Source organism: Syngnathoides biaculeatus, chromosome 7 (genome assembly GCF_019802595.1).
Source record: "Syngnathoides biaculeatus isolate LvHL_M chromosome 7, ASM1980259v1, whole genome shotgun sequence".
NCBI classification, from domain to species: Eukaryota; Metazoa; Chordata; class Actinopteri; order Syngnathiformes; family Syngnathidae; genus Syngnathoides; species Syngnathoides biaculeatus.
This window is the reverse complement of record NC_084646.1, coordinates 14,367,406-14,386,906: the sequence shown is the minus strand read 5'-3', so window position 1 is coordinate 14,386,906 and position 19,501 is coordinate 14,367,406. Positions and strand designations below refer to the sequence as shown.

At 42.3% G+C, this 19,501-nt stretch overlaps 1 protein-coding gene across 12 annotated transcripts in view; it reads left to right on the top strand.

Moving 5' to 3' along the window:
* The window catches only part of tle2b (TLE family member 2, transcriptional corepressor b), an 86,863-nt gene that overhangs the window by 29,419 nt on the left and 37,943 nt on the right, over positions 1–19,501 (top strand). For 11 of the 12 annotated variants that reach the window (XM_061824951.1, XM_061824948.1, XM_061824950.1 and 8 more), the window contains one exon: positions 3,055–3,099. In XM_061824951.1, the coding sequence (XP_061680935.1) occupies positions 3,055–3,099 (45 nt within the window). Of the gene's footprint in view, positions 1–3,054; positions 3,100–10,971; positions 11,032–19,501 lie in introns of those variants that run through there. The other variant, XM_061824949.1, reaches the window with a different exon arrangement.

The following is a 19,501-nucleotide window of genomic DNA, read 5'->3' as shown; positions in this document are numbered from 1 at the left end:
TGGTTCGATCGTTCACCTCACAGTTCTGTGAGGATTGGGGTTCAAATCCCGGCCCTGCCTGTGTGGAGTTTGCATGTTCTCGCCGTGCATGTGTGGGTTTTCTCCGGGCACTACGGTTTCCTACCACATCCCAAAAACATGCATTAATTGGAGACTCTAAATGATCAACCAGTCGGTTGCGAGGCAGTTTCGGTTCATCGCGACGGTGGGCCGAGGGGGCAAAAAAAAAAAGACATCAGCTATATTTTGTTTTTAACTTTAGCTCACTTCGCATGTGCAAACCGCAGTGCAGGAAAACACGCTGTCATTGACTTCCCCCCTTATTTTAAGCTTTCGCTTAAGAAATCTTAACAAACTTGACTATGGAAACTGCAGTGAAGAAGACAAAAACGTATCACTTTTATACGGAATGGGAGGCGGACAATTTTTTAACCGTCATTTTTGAAGTGCGTTTGCCTCATCTACCAGTGTAGTGAAATGTGTCGCGGCATTTTCGAAGTGTTTATGGAAAATACGACACTGGCATTCCGCCGAAAAGCAAGCTGAGAATGAGAAAAGTGAACAAACTAAAATCCCAATCCCCCCCCTTCCCCACACACACACACATTTCAGATTGTGAGTGTTTCTCACTGCAGTTGGATGAAATCCACTGACGTGAGTGACACAGCCCAGGTGTGCATTTTCATTGGTATGGTGTTTAGTGATCATCAACGTGAGCCCAGATAGTTACAAAAAATGTTTAAAGTTAATTATGTTGTGTAAAATTGGCTCATGCGGTTATGCAAGGCACACAAACATACGTCTACACATAAAGAATCCTCAATATACATGAATATAAATGTGCATTTTTGTAGTGGGTAGATCTGTGTGACTTGGTCATTCTATTTCATATTTGGTCATTCTTTTTCAAAAAAAAAAAATGTTAGCCGCCTCCCCCCACGTCCATCACGAGAGGCTGGATGCTTGAGAAGTAGAACTTGGGGTAAAAAAAAAAAAGTCTGAGCACCCTTGCTGTAGATAGACAAAAGTTGTTGATGAATAAATTAGGTCATGGAAATGACCTTAAAATGACCACTTCAAAATAAAATGGCCTTTTGAGCGTGACACTTTTTTTTTTTGTTGAAATGATCTGACGTGCTGCCTAATTTTCATATTACTAAGTGAAACTATTTTCAGCGTCACTGGCAAGACTGAATTGAACAGATGGAACTGTATTAAGTATTATACTACTTTTCACATTTTCAACCTGACACTTTTCGACCGATCATCCATTATTTCTGGAGCGTTACGCCAATGGAACGGACTGGAAAACCTTTTACTGCTTGAAGAGAATGAAGGCCTATAGAGTGCCGTGAAGGGAAAAGACCCAACTCGAGTCGCAGGATGGGACTAAAGAGAGCGGGTGGCTGAGGCGAGGAGGAAATGGAGAGAGTCATGTGTCGCTCTCATCAGTCAGACATTGTTCATCCGGCAGCGTAGGGAGGCCGACTTTGTCACGGTGACGGATCCTCGCTGGCTGCGTGCCGTCATCTCTCCATCGGCCCCATCACGGCACATTATAGTCACATCCACACAGGCCAGGGAAGCATCCATTTAGTGAGCATGTATGAGAGAGCGGGCGGGGAGGTATTTAGTCAAACGCACACAAACCTTATTATGCTTTGTGGTCGTGACGCGTGCACAGTCCGGAGGACCACAGTAGACTCGTTTTATGTTGCAATCACCGTGCAACACTGCAATGATTGTCAGCAAGCGCTTTCAGACTCCTGAAAATGTTCTCGAAAACCATATGAAAAAGTGCAAACTGCAAATGCCAGCAGCAATATTTTCGTCAACATTACTTGTGTGTTAGCTAGCAATTTTTTAAACACCCCCGCAGATGAGCAAAAAGCTAAAATACAGCAACAACTATTAGGGGATGATTTCCGCTCACAACACAAGCTAATCTCTGCTTCTCCACAACAGACAAAATAGCTCAGAACAGTCAAAATTATCATAAAATGGTTCCTTGAGATGTGAATTAAATTAATTTCCATGACCAAGCTTGTAACTTAAAACACATCTCAAAGGATCTTTTCCCATTGAAATGAATTCAAATATGTGCAATTCGTGCCAGCCTCCCACCAAAAAGTGTTTTGAATAATGAAAACGGCACTCGAGAATATTGTACTCTATAAAACCATAATTACGTATTTAAATTGAATGTAAATAATTAAACAGATTGCGCATCATGATTAATGCACCTGGCATCTTAGACTAGAGCACAAAAGCTGAGCTCCAAAAGAGTGAAACCATTCACGGGTGGGGGTGCACCGCTAACTTTACGGATAAATACTTTTGGTTCCACACAAACGGTCAGGCTAGAGCCGTCTTATCTCGCTGAGGTGCAAGAACTGATGACGCCTGCCCGGATGAGAGGTGAAACGATTTTAAGACAACCAGACAGCCCAGTTGTGATCGATTCGACGTTCAGAGACATGTTCTGTTTCTGATACACTGCCCAAACTTTAGCAAACCAATGACAAGCATTAATTGTTTATGTCAAAAATAACTTATTGTGAAATCAACAACGTATTGCTTCTTCACTTAAAGACAAAGCCTTTATTGGCTGGATAACATTTGAACTTTCTGCTCTGATCAATTTAAATCACAGGCAACACACACATGATGTGCTAAACACAATACAGTTTTTTAGCTTAATTTGTAAAATAGTGATCCTTTTTAATTATCATTGTTCATCTCAAGCGTTAGATGGGAAGAATTTTTTACATACAATTTTATTTTGAACTCGTTCCTCTGACTTTCTTTTCATGCAAAAGCCGTTACAGTCAAATGACATCAATCTTAATTTTTTAAATTACCATTTTAACTTTGTTTTAACAGTGTCGCATTTAGACCTGGCCATTTGGCAGCAAACTGGTCGTCAACTTGAAACAAACCAAACACATAAACACGATGATGCGTTATGGCGCTTTGCATCTCAACAGATGTTGTTTTAGACTTTCTTACCATGTGAAAAGCTCTGACTAAGCTGGGTTGTGTTTGTTTCCACAGTACTATGAAATGTCCTACGGACTCAACATTGAGATGCACAAACAGGTAAGAGAAACTACAGTTTGGGTTTTTTTTTGTGTGTGTGTGTGTTTGTTTTTGTTTTTTTTTTTTCAAACAATGTTGGTTTGCAGTTGGATCAGCGACATTGGTATGTATGTGTGTGTGTGTGTGAATCTGTCTCGATGCATCTACAAAGTAGGCGGGAGGAGGTCATTGTTTTGATTTTTCACAAACAACAAATGCCACTGTCATTTTGCGTGGGTGGGTGATTATTTTAGTGATTTTCTTTTAATTCCACTCAATACCTGGTACGCCTCCATGTATTTATACGAGGTCTGCAAATTGCCACTATTTGGCACATATAATTTGTGCGTGGTTTACTTTCGACCGAAACAAACAAGTAGTCGCTTTTAAAAAAAAATATGAATACAATATCGTAACTGTAGTTATTGCTGCAGTGGATTGAATAGTCAGAGAATCTCCACAACGGAATGTTCCAGTATGCTGGACATTGGCATAGCAACTCATTGTAAGATTCTGATGCAGTTAAAAGGAGAGCTCCCGCACTCTGCCACCACCTCGTAATCACTGTGTCATTTGTCAGTTAAGGTAATTATAGCGCTGCAACATCTAAACAGTGACTTTTCATCTGAATAATTTCTGCATTGTGCAATTTTGCTCGCTTGAACGCGCCAGTTTGTGTATCACCATTAGAACTTTCAAGGCTGCATTTTTTTGTTCACCATCTTGCACGTACTTAGTGAATAAATTACAGAATCTGAAAATGTCTTCAAATATTGTGATGTATTGTGACGCAAAGCGGCTGGAATTAGTGAGCTCTTCAATTTGTTCAGAGAGGCCCTTAAAAAGGTTCCTAAAGCACCAGATACCCAGATAAATGGTTACTGCAATTCCCGGCCTACAGAGCGCATCTGGTTATAAACCTCACCCAGTAGATTTGTACCATTTGGTACATACATGGGCCACAGCCGTGTAAAAGCCACAAGTGCCCACATTCAAACCCACATTGAAAGACGAGATATTTACAAAGAAAGATGGTACACAGAGAGTTTAACGCTAACACGGCCGCGCTAACAGGGCCTGTTAAAAAAAAAACATACTGGTGAAAATCACTGAGGCACGGTAGAAACAGGCTAGGGCAGCACTAACAGGGCCACACCGGTAAAAGTCCCTTCCTCGACACATATATTCCACCAGCCACACTTTAACCTTTTACGCGCGAGTGCCCACTTGCGGCTGTTATATATAAAAAAATGCACAACTTAGGCGCCTCAACGCATAAACTGCAGGGTTGAAAGCTTGTGAAAAAAGTTGCGGTTTCTAGGCCGGAAATTACGGTAATTTTTCTCTTAAAGAATTTTAGATCTCATCATTTTTAGTTCCACTATTTAAACAGGTTGTATCAGTGAAATTTAAAAATGCCATGATCCCTTCCTGTTTGTGGATGTACACCATATCAATGCATGTTTTTGGGAATGTAGGCTCCATGTACAATCCCGCATTCGATATGAAGTACTGATCTGTTCAATAGCCTGAGTTAGAAGCATATTTGGTAAACCCAAGCAATATTTACCTGAACAATGCGTTTGTTTAAAAAAAGAAAAAAAAGTCAGTGAACTGGGATTTCATTAGGATCCTTAAGCACGCTCTTATCTCAAATCACTGTTCGCAAGTGAAGGCAAAATAAATCACCTGCGCGATGGCTCACATCTTGAAAAAGTCGTGAGCATGGGCAGCAGTCTGTTGACCTACTGCTGTATTTCAACGCATTTGGTATGTGTGCATGGATGAAAGGATTTAAAAATCCCCTGCCACCCTGCAAAAAAAAAAAAAACTCCCATTATTTATTTCTGTTTGACTCTCAACGTTTGAAGCTCTTCATTGTGCTGTAGTCCCACAAAAAAACAAGCTCCGCTCTAGTCTGCCGCCAAACACACGGTCTGTGTTTGAAAACACGAAAGCAATTAGTTACTTTTTATGATAGATTCGTCGCACTATAGGAAAGCAAGACACATGCACGATTACAGTGACAGATGGATGGGTCGCATCGATTCCAAAAGCCCACGCCAGACACTAGTATTGACGGAGCAACACGAGGGAAGGAAACGAGACTCTCAAATAGGGAAAAGGGAGAAGGAAAACCAACGAGGTCACAACTTTGGATTGGGAAAGCACATTTTAAGAAAACCACAGAGTAGCGCCTTACATACTACATTGAGTTCCTCTTGTTGCCAAGTGGAGTAAGTTATGACCGTTTTCTTCTGTGTTTGTGAATTGAAAATAAACCTCAGGAAAGCCCCCCATCTCAATGCAAACTGTGTGTGTGGTCACATTTGAGAAGAAAATAAAATAAATCACTGCCAAATTGGAACAATTCACTCCAACAGGCACACGCGCAGCAACTTTAATTTGAGTTTGAAGAAGATCGGAAAGGCCAGGCACAACGCTAACAGGCAGCTGTTCATTAATCAATAAATGAATTAATGAATCAATGAGGGTTCGGTTAGTGCATTAGGGCCACAATTAAAAGAGAAAAATAATAAACTGTAAAGCCTAAACTTTGGAAGGTGATGATTAAAAATGTCTTCTAGAGGAGTTACTTTTTATCATTCATTTTTCTTGTAACATCACATGTTCATTCTTGTTGTGACGTGCCCCTTCATAGATTGCAATTTTTAGTTTTCTCACAAATGTTAATCCATGGGCGTGGAGCAGCCGGTAAAGCGTTGGCCTCACAGTTCTGAGGTCCCGGGTTCAATCCCGGACCCGCCTGTGTGAAGTTTGCATGTTCTCCCTGTTCCTGTGTCGGTTTTTCTCCGGCAACTCCGGTTTCCTCCCACATTCCAAAAACATGCAACAGTAATTGGACACTCTAAATTGCCCCTAGGTGTGATTGTGACTGCGATTGTTTGTCTCTATGTGCCCTGCGATTGGCTGATGACCAGTTCTGGGTGTATCCCGCCTCCTGCCCGTTGACACCTGCGATTGGCTCTAGCACGCCCCGCGACCCTGGTGAGGATAAGCGGCTAAGAAGATTGATGGATGGATATTAAACCATTTTGTATCCATTCACATGGGGCCCTCAGATTATAATCGAGTTCTTTTCCCATGGAGGAGACGTAACACGAATTTTTTTGGAACACGCCGTAGTCACAAGCACTCGTAATCACAGTAAATATTTGGATGGAAAAAAAACTCTCTAGTCTATACATAGAACAGAAATGTAAAACAGTAAGTGCGACGGTAACTGAGCGTGACTGATGAATTCTTACTCCACTGCGCAAGCTAGCATGAGCTAGCGCAGTGTGTGCAGTTAACACCCTTGAAACAACGCACGTCTGCGCCGGTCTAAACCGAGATCCTGCTGTATTTTTTTTCATGTTCACTTCCTGGAAGTATCTGAGGATAGATTAAAAAAAATTGAAGCTACAGCTTGCATCGGGAAAAATAAAAGAGGAAACTGAAGAAATATGTAAGGGATAGCGATAAATTGAAGGGATGAAAGGGAAGCGTGTAAACAGGAAGGATGGAGATTAAGAGGCGATTGATAAAAAAACCTCTGAGAAGAGATCAAATGAGATGAAGCTAGAAAAATAAGCAGCGGAGGGTGGAGAAACGCGATGGGGGGAGCAGAAAGAGAGACATCAAGAAGCTGCACTGAGAAATAATGAATCATGAATAGATTTCACAGTATCTGCTCTTATTTCCTCTCCTTCTCCTCCCTTTTTCCCGCTTCCTCTTAACATCCTGTTATCGTTATCGCTCGCCCTTGTGAGATCATCATCATCATGATCATCATCATCAGCAGCAGCAGCAGTGTGGCCATTGCATGTTCCAGCATTAATTGAGCTGTAACATCCCCCATCTCTCTCCTTCTGTGCGTGCTTCTTTTTCTCCTCTTTTTTTCTCCACAGTTGGTTTTTAACTACGAGAAGGGACAAGATACATAAAATGCTACATTGTGTTGTATCACATATACTGTATTGCTAGTGCTACCAAGATGTCCTTCTTCTCTGGTGCTGCTTTTACATGCAGTGATTTGACTCTTTTGGCAAGTCGATGCTTTTGCCCCCGCCTTTTTATGATTTTTCTAAATTCAAATATATGGTGTACTATGGTTCAGAGAGCTCTTAGAATGTCCAAGCTGTGTGTGTGTGTGGGTGTGTGTGTGTGTGTGTATGTGTGTATGTGGTTCCGCCCTGAGGAGTGGTGAATGCATTCATGCCACAAATGAGGTAGGTCTTGCCAGACTTGTGTCCAGTCAGGAGTGTTCGTAGCCTGCCGCAGTGCAGCCTGGAAAAAGAAAGTACGAGTGTTAAGAGAGGGAATGAGATACTGTATTTCCTTCCTGTCATCAGAAGCAAACTTCAAAGGGGCCTGTAGCGTGTAGGGCGCCCCCAGCTGGCCGGTAAGCGCAACAACCACACTGACAAGGAAGGAAGCCAATTGGTTGTAGACATCCAGTGAGGCAGATGAATTCTAAAAAAATGCCAGATTTTTAAATAATAGTAATAAAGAGAACCTGATAAGTGATGCTGTTCCCCTCCAGTCCTACAGGGGGCACTGATGAATTCTAGAGAGTGGGTGCCAACTGCTTTTCTCCATCAGCAATGGATGTGGTGGCCTCATTGGCCCCATTGCAAGCAGAATATCAAGGAAAAAGGAACAAAAAAAAAATCTCAATATTTACCTTTACAGCTACAATTTATGTTGCAAAGCTACATGAAAATTGACTCAGCATTGTTTTTCTTGAAAATTACCCGACGCTGACAAGTCTATTCCATAGCTTTATAAAAACACCCAACAGATGTTAAATCTGTGACTTGTTGGCATCTCCTTGATTTTTTTTTTCATCAGTCTGTGCAGGGATTCCATATATTACTTTATTATGACAGTACAATACAATGCCCACCAATGCAAATCACTTGTGAGCAATTTTTTTTACTCATTGAAATCAATTCCACTCTGCCACATGTATAGAAGATATTACTCATTCACGTCGACATTGACAAATGAGTCTAATCGAATGTCGATAATTCCTGCAAAACAAATGAAATGAAGATCAACTACCTCTCTTTTTTTTTCAAAGACATTGTTAACATTTCTTTTTCATTTTATATAATTTGGCCCTAATTTATCATTAACACCCATTCCCCCCCCCCTCCCCCCATTTGTATGGACAAGACTGAAATGTTCTGTCTGCCCTTGTAAAAGCTCCGCAAATGACCTCGGGACAACGTAACAGGTGGGAACGTGGTCCACATTACTATTGGGCTGTGTCACTTTTCTCCCTCTGTCTGGAAAAATAAACTCTTACCCGCTTGCTAATTTTAACCCGTTAATAACCTCACCCCATAGTAACAAATGGATACACCAAGAATCATTTGTGTTGTATAATTTCATTTGAAGGTTAGGTTTGATGGATCGTTCATTGATCCCAAAGGAAATTCTTTAGGGAAAAATTAAGCTTCAGAGGGAATAATGTACTGACTTCCCACCTTCTATATCTGAGCAGAACTATAAAGAAAATGCTTTTTGGTGTTAGGTTCTATACATTGATGAAAAATATGGCCATAATAATCCATTGAGCCAGGTACAGACAGTACTAATAATTTGCCAGATTTTGAAGTCAATTTGAAAGTCAGCTTCCCATGGGCTCACCACCTGTGAGAGGGGCCATTGGGGTCGAGTGTGAAGTGAGTTAGGCGGTGGCAATACGATCCCCAGCTACAGAAACTAGCTCTAGGGACATGGAATGTCACCTCTTTGGCAGGGAAGCAGCCAGAGTGCCTGAGGTCGGGAAGTTCCGACTAGATATAGTCGGACTTGCCTCCACGCACCGCTTGGGCTCTGGCACCACTCCTCTTGAGAGGGGTTGGACTCTGTTCCACTCTGAACAGACCAAGATCCCAGATACAGGTGACCGAAATGAGTTTCCTCCGGATGGTGTCCACGCTCTCCCTTAGAGATAGGGTGGGAAGCTCGGTCATCCGGGAGGGGCTCAGTGTCAAGCCACTGCTCCTCCGCATTGAGAGGAGCCAAATGAGTTGGCTGGGGCATCTCATTCAGATGCCTCCCAGACGCCTCCCTGATGAGGTATTCCAGGCATGTCCCACAGTAAAGAGACCCCGAGGACGACCCAGGACATGCTGGAGTTATGTCTCTCGACTGGCTTGGGAACACCTCGGGATCCCTCTGGAAGAGCTGGAAGAAGTGGCTGGGGAAGGGGAAGTCTGGGTATCCCTGCTGAAGTTATTTCCCTCGTGACCCGACCTGGAAAAGCGGTAGATAATGGATGAATGGGTTTATTGAAAGTCAGCAAAGACCTGATTATTCTTACCAACAGTCCTCATGTGTGAGGTTTGTTCACAGTGGTCGGTCAGAGCTGACAATCGTTGTCACGTCTATAAAATGAGGCTTCAGAATTGTGAAAAATCAAATCCACTCTGGTCTGACCTGCCTCTAGTCCACAGTCACGTTCACAAAAATACGACTCTGATGCTCTGACATTCTGTATTAAATAGTTCTTTGCACATTTTTGGCAATCATCTTCAAACATGTGGCAATGTATTTAGAAGCCAATTTCATAATTCTCCTCACAAGGTCTAAAATATAGGATCGCAAATCAACCTGAGTGTTGGCACCACTAAATGGCAACGTCATTTAAAATGGCGCAATGGTTTTTAATTGGACATAATTGGGTTTTCCAGTAGCTCATAATGTTGTGCGTGGTCCACGTGCGGACCCCACAACCAGAGTACACAGAGTAACCGTGCAGAATACTGCACAAAGGCACAGAGCGCGCCAAAAGACGCGGATGTTGCGGGAAGTCGTGCTGGACAGCCGGGATGCTCGGCAGCCAGGCGCTTTCCTCTGTGGACTCCCAAGGACGTGCAAAGCAGCTGGCTGTCCATCCTTCCTGTTCCCTTCTTTCATTTCATCACCCCACACCACCATCACTGTGTGTCTTTGTGTCTCCGGAGTCACTCAGCCATGGCTGGTTTTTGTACCCTTTTTTTTTTCCTTTTCCACGACAAAGTAAACGCTGCGTAGCTGTGTGTGTGTGTGTGTGTGTGTGTGTGTGTTGTACAGAATTTGGCTGGAGCTGTGACCTGAATCCTTGTCTCATTCGGAAGGGAGGAGAGATAGAGAGAAAGAGAGGCTGAGGAGGAGAAAGGATAAGGAGGAGGGAGTGAGATGCCGTCAATTTTCTCAAGAAGTCTCTTCATAATAGGATTGGATCTATCTATCTATCTATCTATCTATCTATCTATCTATCTATCTATCTATCTATCTATCTATCTATCTATCTATCTATCTATCTATCTATCTATCTATCTATCTATCTATCTATCTATCTATCTATCTATCTATCTATCTATCCATCCATCATCCATCCATCCATCCATCCATCCATCCATCCATCCATCCATCCATCCATCCATCCATCCATCTATCTATCTATCCATCTATCTATCTATCTATCTATCTATCTATCTATCTATCTATCTCTCTCTCTCTCTCTCTCTCTCTCTCTCTCTCCATCTTAATACCTTGCTCCTCCTTTCTCTTTCTTTCCACATTTTTCCTCCTCTGTCTCACTCCACAAGCACTTGATAATCCCTCGTTTATTGTATTTTTTTATTTTTTTATTTTCCCGCTTGTGTCTAAAGGGCAAGATTAGCACAAGCTTGGGTATGTGGGTCATCTCAGCTCCGGAGCGGTCAGATGACTGCGTGTATTTGTCGTTTTTATTTGCACTCTCTCTGATCACTGGTGTGTGATGACTGTCTTTGCACATGTTGCAGCGTCTGTGTGCTTTGGTTGTGTGCAGCTTTGAAATGTCGCTCTGTGTCTGGATTGCGTGTGTGTGTGTTGCTGTTCACTCGCGTGTAGAAGAGCTCGTGTGTGAATTATGTTGTCTCGAGAGACGGAGCGGGATGGAACTCTTTAGAGGTGAGACAAATTAACGTGGTGAGAAAAAGCAATGCGAGAAAGGGGGAAAAAAAGGAATGAGAAAAATTAAGTGAAGAGAAAGCGGAATTCCTGTCGCGTTAACCTTTTAACGTAATGGCTTTGTCACTCTCTGAGATGTTTTTTTTGTGTGTGTGTGTGTGTGTGTGTATGTGTGTTTGAAAGCACGATTATGTCTGTATTATACTTTTGATGGAATTTAATATGTAACTATAAATCTGTAATTCAGAAGATATTAAACTACTATAATTAAGGAACATTTAACATAAACACTATCTGTTCAACTTGGGATTTTTTTTTTCATACCCCCAAATTTTGAAAATAGAAAAGTGATGTTTACTCTGCTCCTTTTGGACTAAGTTTCACAAATATGCCATAAAAAAAGATATAGGCTACTAAAATGCCATCCATCCATCCATCCATCCATCCATTTCCTTAGCCGCTTATCCTCATAAGGGTCGCGGGGAGTGCTGGAGCCTATCCCAGCGGTCAACGGGCAGGAGGCGGGCTACACCCTGAATTGGTTGCCCGCCAATCGCAGTGCACATAGAGACAAACAGTCGCACTCACAATCACACTTACGGGCAATTTAGAATGTCCAATTAATGTTGCATGTTTTTGGGATGTGGGAGGAAACTGGAGTGCCCAGAGAAAACCCACGCAGGTATGGGGAGATCATGCAAACTCTACACAGGCGGTTCCAGGATTGAACCCTATACCTCAGAACTGTGAGGCCAACGCTTTCCCAGCTGTTCCACCGTGCCACGCTACTAAAATGAAATAAGTAATTATTCACAGCAAAGTGGATAGTTTGACAATAATATATATAAAAATTTACACGTTTCTAAAACCAGGCAGTGAGAGCAGTGGATGGCAAATGGACAGAAATAAATACTATATACCAGGATTTGAATGACAAAATGCACATGAACAAAGACGTACTGTATAGTGGTTGAACAGACTAGTCGACTTCACCTCTCCACAAAGACGCTTAGATCCTGAAGTTGACTAGATGCCAATCACCTTTCTTGGCATTAATGACACTGATGCCTCGTAGCAACCAACAGGTGACAAGGGAAGTGCGTACGCGCGGCAAGCAAGCAGCACTGCCTCAAGTATGTAGAAACATTTTGTTTATTCAAAATGAGAACAGGAGCGCAGTCACTTTCACAATAGTCGATTCTCAAGTATAACAAAAGTACAAGTGCTGTGTTCACTTATCTGATAAGGCAGTCACTGACGCTGGGCATTGTAAAGCCTGAATCCTAACCGATCAAAAGACAATAATGGACGGGGGCGTTGATTAATAAACGCTTTATTGTGAATAATTAACGCTTTATGTCGGACAAAGCCAAGCCAAAAAGTCCACTCGTTCCATCACAAGTCACGCTATGACAACTTGATGGCTTCATAGACAATCGGAACTTATAACACTCTGGTCAACAACCCACACAATACAGTATGTTATTGCAAAGCATTTCCTCCTCTTATTATTATAATTTTTTTTTTACAGTATTGTAGTGACTAGTACCCTTCAGTTGTGTTAGGTGACGGCGGAAATAGTGCGCTTGCATTTGAAGGCAAAGGCAAACATTTGTGCAGAGTGCCAGTCGACAACTGAAAAAGTATCAATGACGTCATGGGTTAGTCGACGTTGACGCCGCGTTGTCTTTGGTTGCGTTGCGGGCGGAGTTGGGGGGCGACGGATGCAGCCTGTCTGTGTAAGCTGGTGAGCTGGCACCGTGTGGCTATGACTAATAGCTGGAGTTACAATACAGCCTGAAAGAGAACGAGCAAGCGCGAGAGAGAAGGAGGTTTGTTAGATTGCAACTGCCACTGGAGCGCTGCAGAATTTGGGTCTCACACTCACATGCCCTAGAAAAATTCCCAGCGCGTACAACACGTGTATTTTTAGAGTCGTCGTCAGCTGTGGCCGTTACGTGTGCTCTCTGTGTGGAATTGTCATCATTTCTATTGGGACACTTGATAACACCACCATGATGTGATTCGCACATTCTGGATGAAATAAATCCTGGGATGAGTTGTCAGTCAGCCCTCTTAGAATTGTATCCTTATTATTTTCATTATTCTGAGGTCATTTTGAGGGTCCTCCTCGTACTCACAATCGAAAAACATTTTGCAGGTGAGTTCATCCTGGTGAAAATGTGCTTAATTTCTTTAAAAATGAGCTTGCTCCACCGCTGGAATAAATTTTAATACTTCAGTCCCTGAAGGCAGTTTCACTTAGCAACATGAATTTTGTTCAGCCTGTCTGTCATGAGCAGACTCAAAAACCCAAGGCTGAAAAGATAAAGGATGTCTCATCTTTTGGTTCATAGCCAAACCATTAATTCTCCATTGTGGTTCAGGTTGCAGACTGGACTGAAACAAGGATTTACATTCACAACTACGGACAATTTAAAATATTCAATGACCCTCACATTTTTTTGAAAGGTGGAAGGATGTCATAGGGTTGCGGTTAGTTAACCCTAAGAAGAAAAACTACGCGAGCAGGAAGGCCGAAACCAGAATAGCAGGTCCTGGAGACCGCTAGATCACTCTGCTGGCTGCCATTTATCTCATGTTGGCTGTTTGGGGTTGTCCTTTAAAGGTGGAATACTTACCGTAACACATTGGTTGTTCACTTGCTACGAAATTGAAACCACGTAAAGCAGACAGATTGGTCACTGTAAATTGCCAAGAATTTTAAAAGGGATGTCATGATCATTTTTTTTTTCCATACTGGAGTCAGAATCACCTCATTTTAAGTCCCCAACCAATATCTTAGCAATGCATTGGAGGGGAAAAAAAGACAATCCCAGCCAAAGCTCCTCTTTTCTTATATCAATCAACTCCCACCAGAATCGAAAGGAAGGTAAGAACTGTGTTTGTCAATATTTGAACAAATACAGTGAAGAAAATAAGTATTTGAACACCCTGCTATATTGCAAGTTCTCCCACTTAAAAATCACGGAGGGGTCTGAAATTTTCATCATAGGTGCATGTCCACTGTGAGAGAGATAATCTTAAAAGAAAAATCCAGAAATCACAATGTATGAATTGTTTTTTTTTTCACGATTTATTTGTGTGATACAGCTCCAAATAAGTGTTTGAACACCTGAGAAAACCAATGTTAATATTTGATACAATAGCTTTTGTTTGCAATTGCAGAGGTCAAACGTTTCCTGTAGTTGTTCACCAGGTTTGCAGACACTGCAGGAGGGAGTTTGGCCCACTCTTCCAAACAGATCTCCTCTAGATCAGACAAGTTTGTGGGCTGTCACTGAGAAACACAGAGTTTCAGCTCCCTCCAAAGATTTTTTATTGGGTTTCATGATTTCAAACCATGACGTCTTCATGTAGTACCAACAGTCACCTTGGAAATGGTGGTCCCAGCTTTTTTCAGCTCATTAACCAAGTCCTGATATGTAGTCCTGGGCTGATTCTTCACCTTTCTAAGGATCATTGACCCCCACGAGGTGATATCTTCCATGGGCCTCCACTCCGATTGAGATTGACCGTCATGTTGAGCTTCTTCCATTTTCTAATGATTGCTCCAACAGTGGAGCTTTTTTCACCAAGCTGCTTGGCAATTTCTCTGTAGCCCTTTCCCGCCATGTGACGTACAATTTTGTCTGTGGTGTCTTTGGAAAGCTCTTTGGTCTTGGCCATGTTACAAGTTTGAGTCTTACTTATTGTATGGGGTGGACAGGTGTCTTTATGCAGCTAACGACCTCACACAGGTGCATCTGATTCAGGATCATACATGGAGTGGAGGTGGACTTTTAAAGGCGGACTAACAGATCTTTGAGGGTCAGAATTCTAGCTGATAGACAGGTGTTCAAATACTTATTTGCAGCTTTATCTCACAAATAAATCATTAAAAAAGCATACATTGTGATTTCTGGATTTTTCTTGCACCTGCACATGCGATGAAAATTTCAGACCCCTCCATGATTTCTTAGTGGGAGAACTTGCAATATAGCAGGGTGTTCAAATACTTATTTTCTTCACTGTAGATGCTATGCAACTCTGCTTAATCAATTGCTGCTTGGATAAACCACATTAGGATAAACCACATTAGGGGAATGATAGCAGTTGTGTGCATGAGCTTTTCTTTTTCACTCCACCACACAAAATGGAAACATCACATTTTGCTGTCTAAAACTAAGCTATTGCTGTTCCATTTGGCAATATTTTTGTTATTTTGTGACATTTTTAAAAATTCATCTGAAAACAATCTGTTCAAGATTGCGATGGCTCTAAGTTTGAGTTTTTATTTTTTGGGGTGGATGATGGCAGCTTAAGTCTGATAATAATAAATCGGCTTCACGAGCTTTGAACTTGGGCAAGCGTCTTGTGTGTTATGAAACGTGAAGAAATTCATACAAAAATGTACGCATTGAGAAACTTCTCTCATCACAACCTGCGCTTTCCTCAAACTGGTCTACTTGCACTGTGTGCGGCTTTTTTCTTTTGTAAATGATTCTTTCTCTCTCCTGCATGGTCGTTCGGGTGCCTGTCTTCTTGGGTTTCTACCATGAATCTTGTCTTTATGTGTGTGTGTGTGTGTGCGCGCGCGTTGCTTTCATGCTGCGAGGCTTTGCTTGCTTTGCACACAGCTCTTTGTACTGTATGTGTGCACTTCTCTGCTCTGTTTGGATTGCTTTTCTGTGTGCGCGCGCGTGCGTTTCATTTTGTGTGTTTAGCTGTATTTATATGTGCTTTGTGTGTGTGTGTGTGTGTGTATGTGATAGTGCTTTGGTCTGTCTGTGTGTTTTGGCGCTTGCGGTTTTTTTTCGTCTTCCTCCCTATTTCCCTTCTTCTCCCTCCATAACAGCAGTGCCATCAATCAGAGGCAAGGGGTGGGTGGTGAGGGGGGTCGAAGGGGAGGAGGATGAGAAGCTGGCGTCATGCCAGGGAAGACGAGCTGGCACGCAGCCCAGAGGAGAGCGAGGGGAAAAGCGATGCAGGGGAGGTGGAAAAAAAGATGAGACAACGAGAAAGAGGGCAGGGAGAGAGAGTAAGGAGCAAGGCTGAGTGCACTAAGGGAAAACATTGGGGGGGCTAAAAAGAGAGAATAGAAGGATAAGAGTGGAAGAACAGAAAGAAGCAGGGGAGGAAGAATGACCTGATGTCACTGAACTGCTGTGGGCCTTAAACACCAATCACTGTCTGATTAAAGTGTCACTGGCTACAAATGTTGACCTTTAACTATTCACACCGGGTGAATGTGGTCCAGTTTGCAAGCAGGGGGATTAGATAAGATTCAGTGTCTCTATGCTTAGAGACTGTTCTCACAACAGTTTTAGGGATATTTACACCCCAACCTCATGTTTTATTGTTATAATTAATATTATTTTGCTTGAGAACAACGTCAAAAATTCTGTGAACAATGTACAAATGTCCACAAAATGCAACAGCACCATTGTTATTGCTATGATGTATATTGAACGCTTGCTTGTTTGCAGGGGGTTGTATGTACAAAACAAAATGATGGATAACCAGTTTTGAAATTAAAAGTCCGGGTTGATAGTTTATTCATCTATTGTTCAAGGTACTTTAAAAAATGCCAGCAATATCTCAACAGTTCTAAATTATATAAGTGGACGCGCATGATTTGCTTCTACAGGTCTACATAAAATGATGTTTTCCCCTCCACCTTGAGTTTGACACCTGTGGTTTTATATCTTGTATTAGTGAGCCATGGGCAAGGGAACGATGTGCTTCCAAAAACTGCAAAGTCTCTGCTGTCAAATGCTGGCTGAATGATACCTGAAACAGGAACAGAAAAAGTGAGAGTGGACCGAGACTTTATGTAAACCGTTCGTGTACTCCAACAGGAAATGTTGTTTGAAGATTATGACGATGAATTAGTTGTACACACCCGTAGCAGTGTTAAGTCTTCTATTTTCTTTGTTTTTGCCACTTTGTTCTTCTTTACTGTGAGGTACTGGTTCCACTCAATAATGGCGGGTCACTGCACTGTAACGTTTTCCTTCTTTCCTTTCCTTCACATCCAAAAGGCTTACCTTTTGGCCCGTCTTCAGGCACTTTGGTACATTGCCAGAAGCCTTAGAAGGAGAAGAGCTTTTTGACATTACAGAATGCTTAAAACGACACTCGACACCAACAGGCACGTTTTTTTTAAGCAAATTGTTTTAGTTCTGTTCTGCAGTCCAAAAAATTGCAATTCGACGAGTGTTGACGAGTTATGCAAATCAGCACAAGGTTACTTGGTGAACAGACATAACCCAAATTTGTTCCTCAGTAAGACCGTACTGTAGTCTACCACTGACGTATGCAAAAGCAGTAGTTACAATCATAACATGTAAGTCATATTTATAGATTTTTTTGCTTGAAAACACTTCTCGGCTGTAAGTAGAACAGTAACTGAACTTCTTTGTGTGTTGTGCAACATGATGACTTATTCATTTGTTCCTGTGCAATCAGGTTAATTAGCGCCCCTTTGGCCACCCCGAAACATTTGATGTCAGGAACCTTTTAAACTGGACCTTCCTGGACTGAATTTACCCACTGCTCTGTAACATTTGTTTCCGAAGTGAAAAATTGCAGACAAATGCAACAATACAGAATTGTTAACCTATAAAAAAAGTGGCATTTGTTATTCTTTTGGCTCCATCGTAAGATCCTGCGAGAGACTATTCTTTCCTGCTAGAAGTTACCTGTGCCTCACACTAGGTTTTTAAGCTTTTCTTGCACTGATATTCTTGTTTGCTTGATGCAGTTTCAGTATGTGCGACGTACTGCATCTTGCTCGCCATACACCTTCAGCCAGGCAGAGCCTCACTGTATTTGTTTGATGAGATGTGGATACATGTGTCTCTAAACTCCCTTTCCTTTATCTAACATGTTGAGTGTTGAAACCTTGGAGATTTGTACCATACCCGAGTGATCAGATTACCGTAATTTCCGTCTTATAAAACGCGACTTTTTTCACATGCTTTCAACTCTGCGGTTTATGCGGTGATGCGGCTAATTTGTGCATTTTTTCTAACGGCCGCAAGGGGGTACTCGAGTGGAAAAGGTAAAAGTGAGACCGGTGGAATATATGTGCCGAGAAAGTGACTTTTCCCAGTCCGGCCCTGTTAGCGCTGCGCTGGCTTGTTACTCCCCTGTTTTAGTGATTTTTACCGTTATGTTTTTTTTTTTTAACCGTTTAACCTGTTACCCCGGCGCTACCGTTAGCGCGGAAAAGCTCACGTCGAACTCTCTCTGTACGGTCTTTCTTTGTAAATATCTCGTTTCAATGAGGGCACTTGTGGCTTTTACATAGCTGCTGCGTATGTATGTACCAAATGGTATTTCCTTTACAAATGTACTGGGTGAGGCTTATGACCAGGTGCACTCTGTAGGCCGGGAATTACAGTACAAATACTGTGCATGGACTGCTCCACTTCTCCTAAATATGCAGGTTCTCATTTTTCACGGACAACCAATTTTAATGTTATTCATCCATCCATTTTCAGGAGTGCTTCTCCTCTTTAGGGTCTCTGGGTAGACCCTGGTCACCAAACAATTCACATGGGGCACGTATGAACAAACGCGCCTTCGTACTTAGATTCACAGGAAAAACTTGCTAAACATTGGGAGACAATGGCACCTCCGGACAAGGCAGGTCAGAGCCGAGAGTCGAACTGCGAACCCCAGAACGTAAACCAGATGTGCTCAAGAACTGGTCTGAAGTCCTGCCCTGTTAAAAGCGAAAGAAAATGGCCTCTTCGTATTATTTTTCAATAACAATTTGTAGCAAACAGATTTGTAGATTTGCTTAAAAAAAATATTGTATGACAGCATCGGCAGCCATTTGCAAGGATTGCTATTTTAATGGCAGTCATAGGTAAACGGGAAATGAACGTGGACTAGAATGCTGGACAAATACCTAAGCCAAGACCTCTTTTTATTCCTTCGCACCGCAGTCTATTCCCACACTTCTGTGAATTCAATTCCTCGGATTGATTTGACATTTTCTGGCATTTATTTGATAGCCACCCCCCCTGCCCCCCATCGAGTACAAGGTGGCCGTCTAGAACAAGCCTCAACTCCTGCAGGGTCAGCAGTGTTAGCAGAAGCAGTCGATCACAAGGAGGAGAGCTGCCTGTGGCAGAAATAGAAGAGATGTTAGCGATTATTCAGCCAGTGAGTGGGACGAAACGCTCACCTTTCCTTCCTGTAACAAGTTGAGTGTTGTCGACGGGCTGTCCTTGATGGCAGACCCTCAGCCCGCTGGGCACCAAGTTGCTGGCACAGGATGCTAATCACGCTCAAACTCGGCAAGTTTTATTGGCAAGATGAATGCAAGCGCTGTTAGTCGCTGTCCAGCTGTCCTAACACAACGCTGATTTTTCACAGCAAGTCCCTGCAGTGACATCTTTCACTGGGTCTCCTTGTCTAATTTGTTCTCCATTTCTTCTTCTAGCAATATGTGACT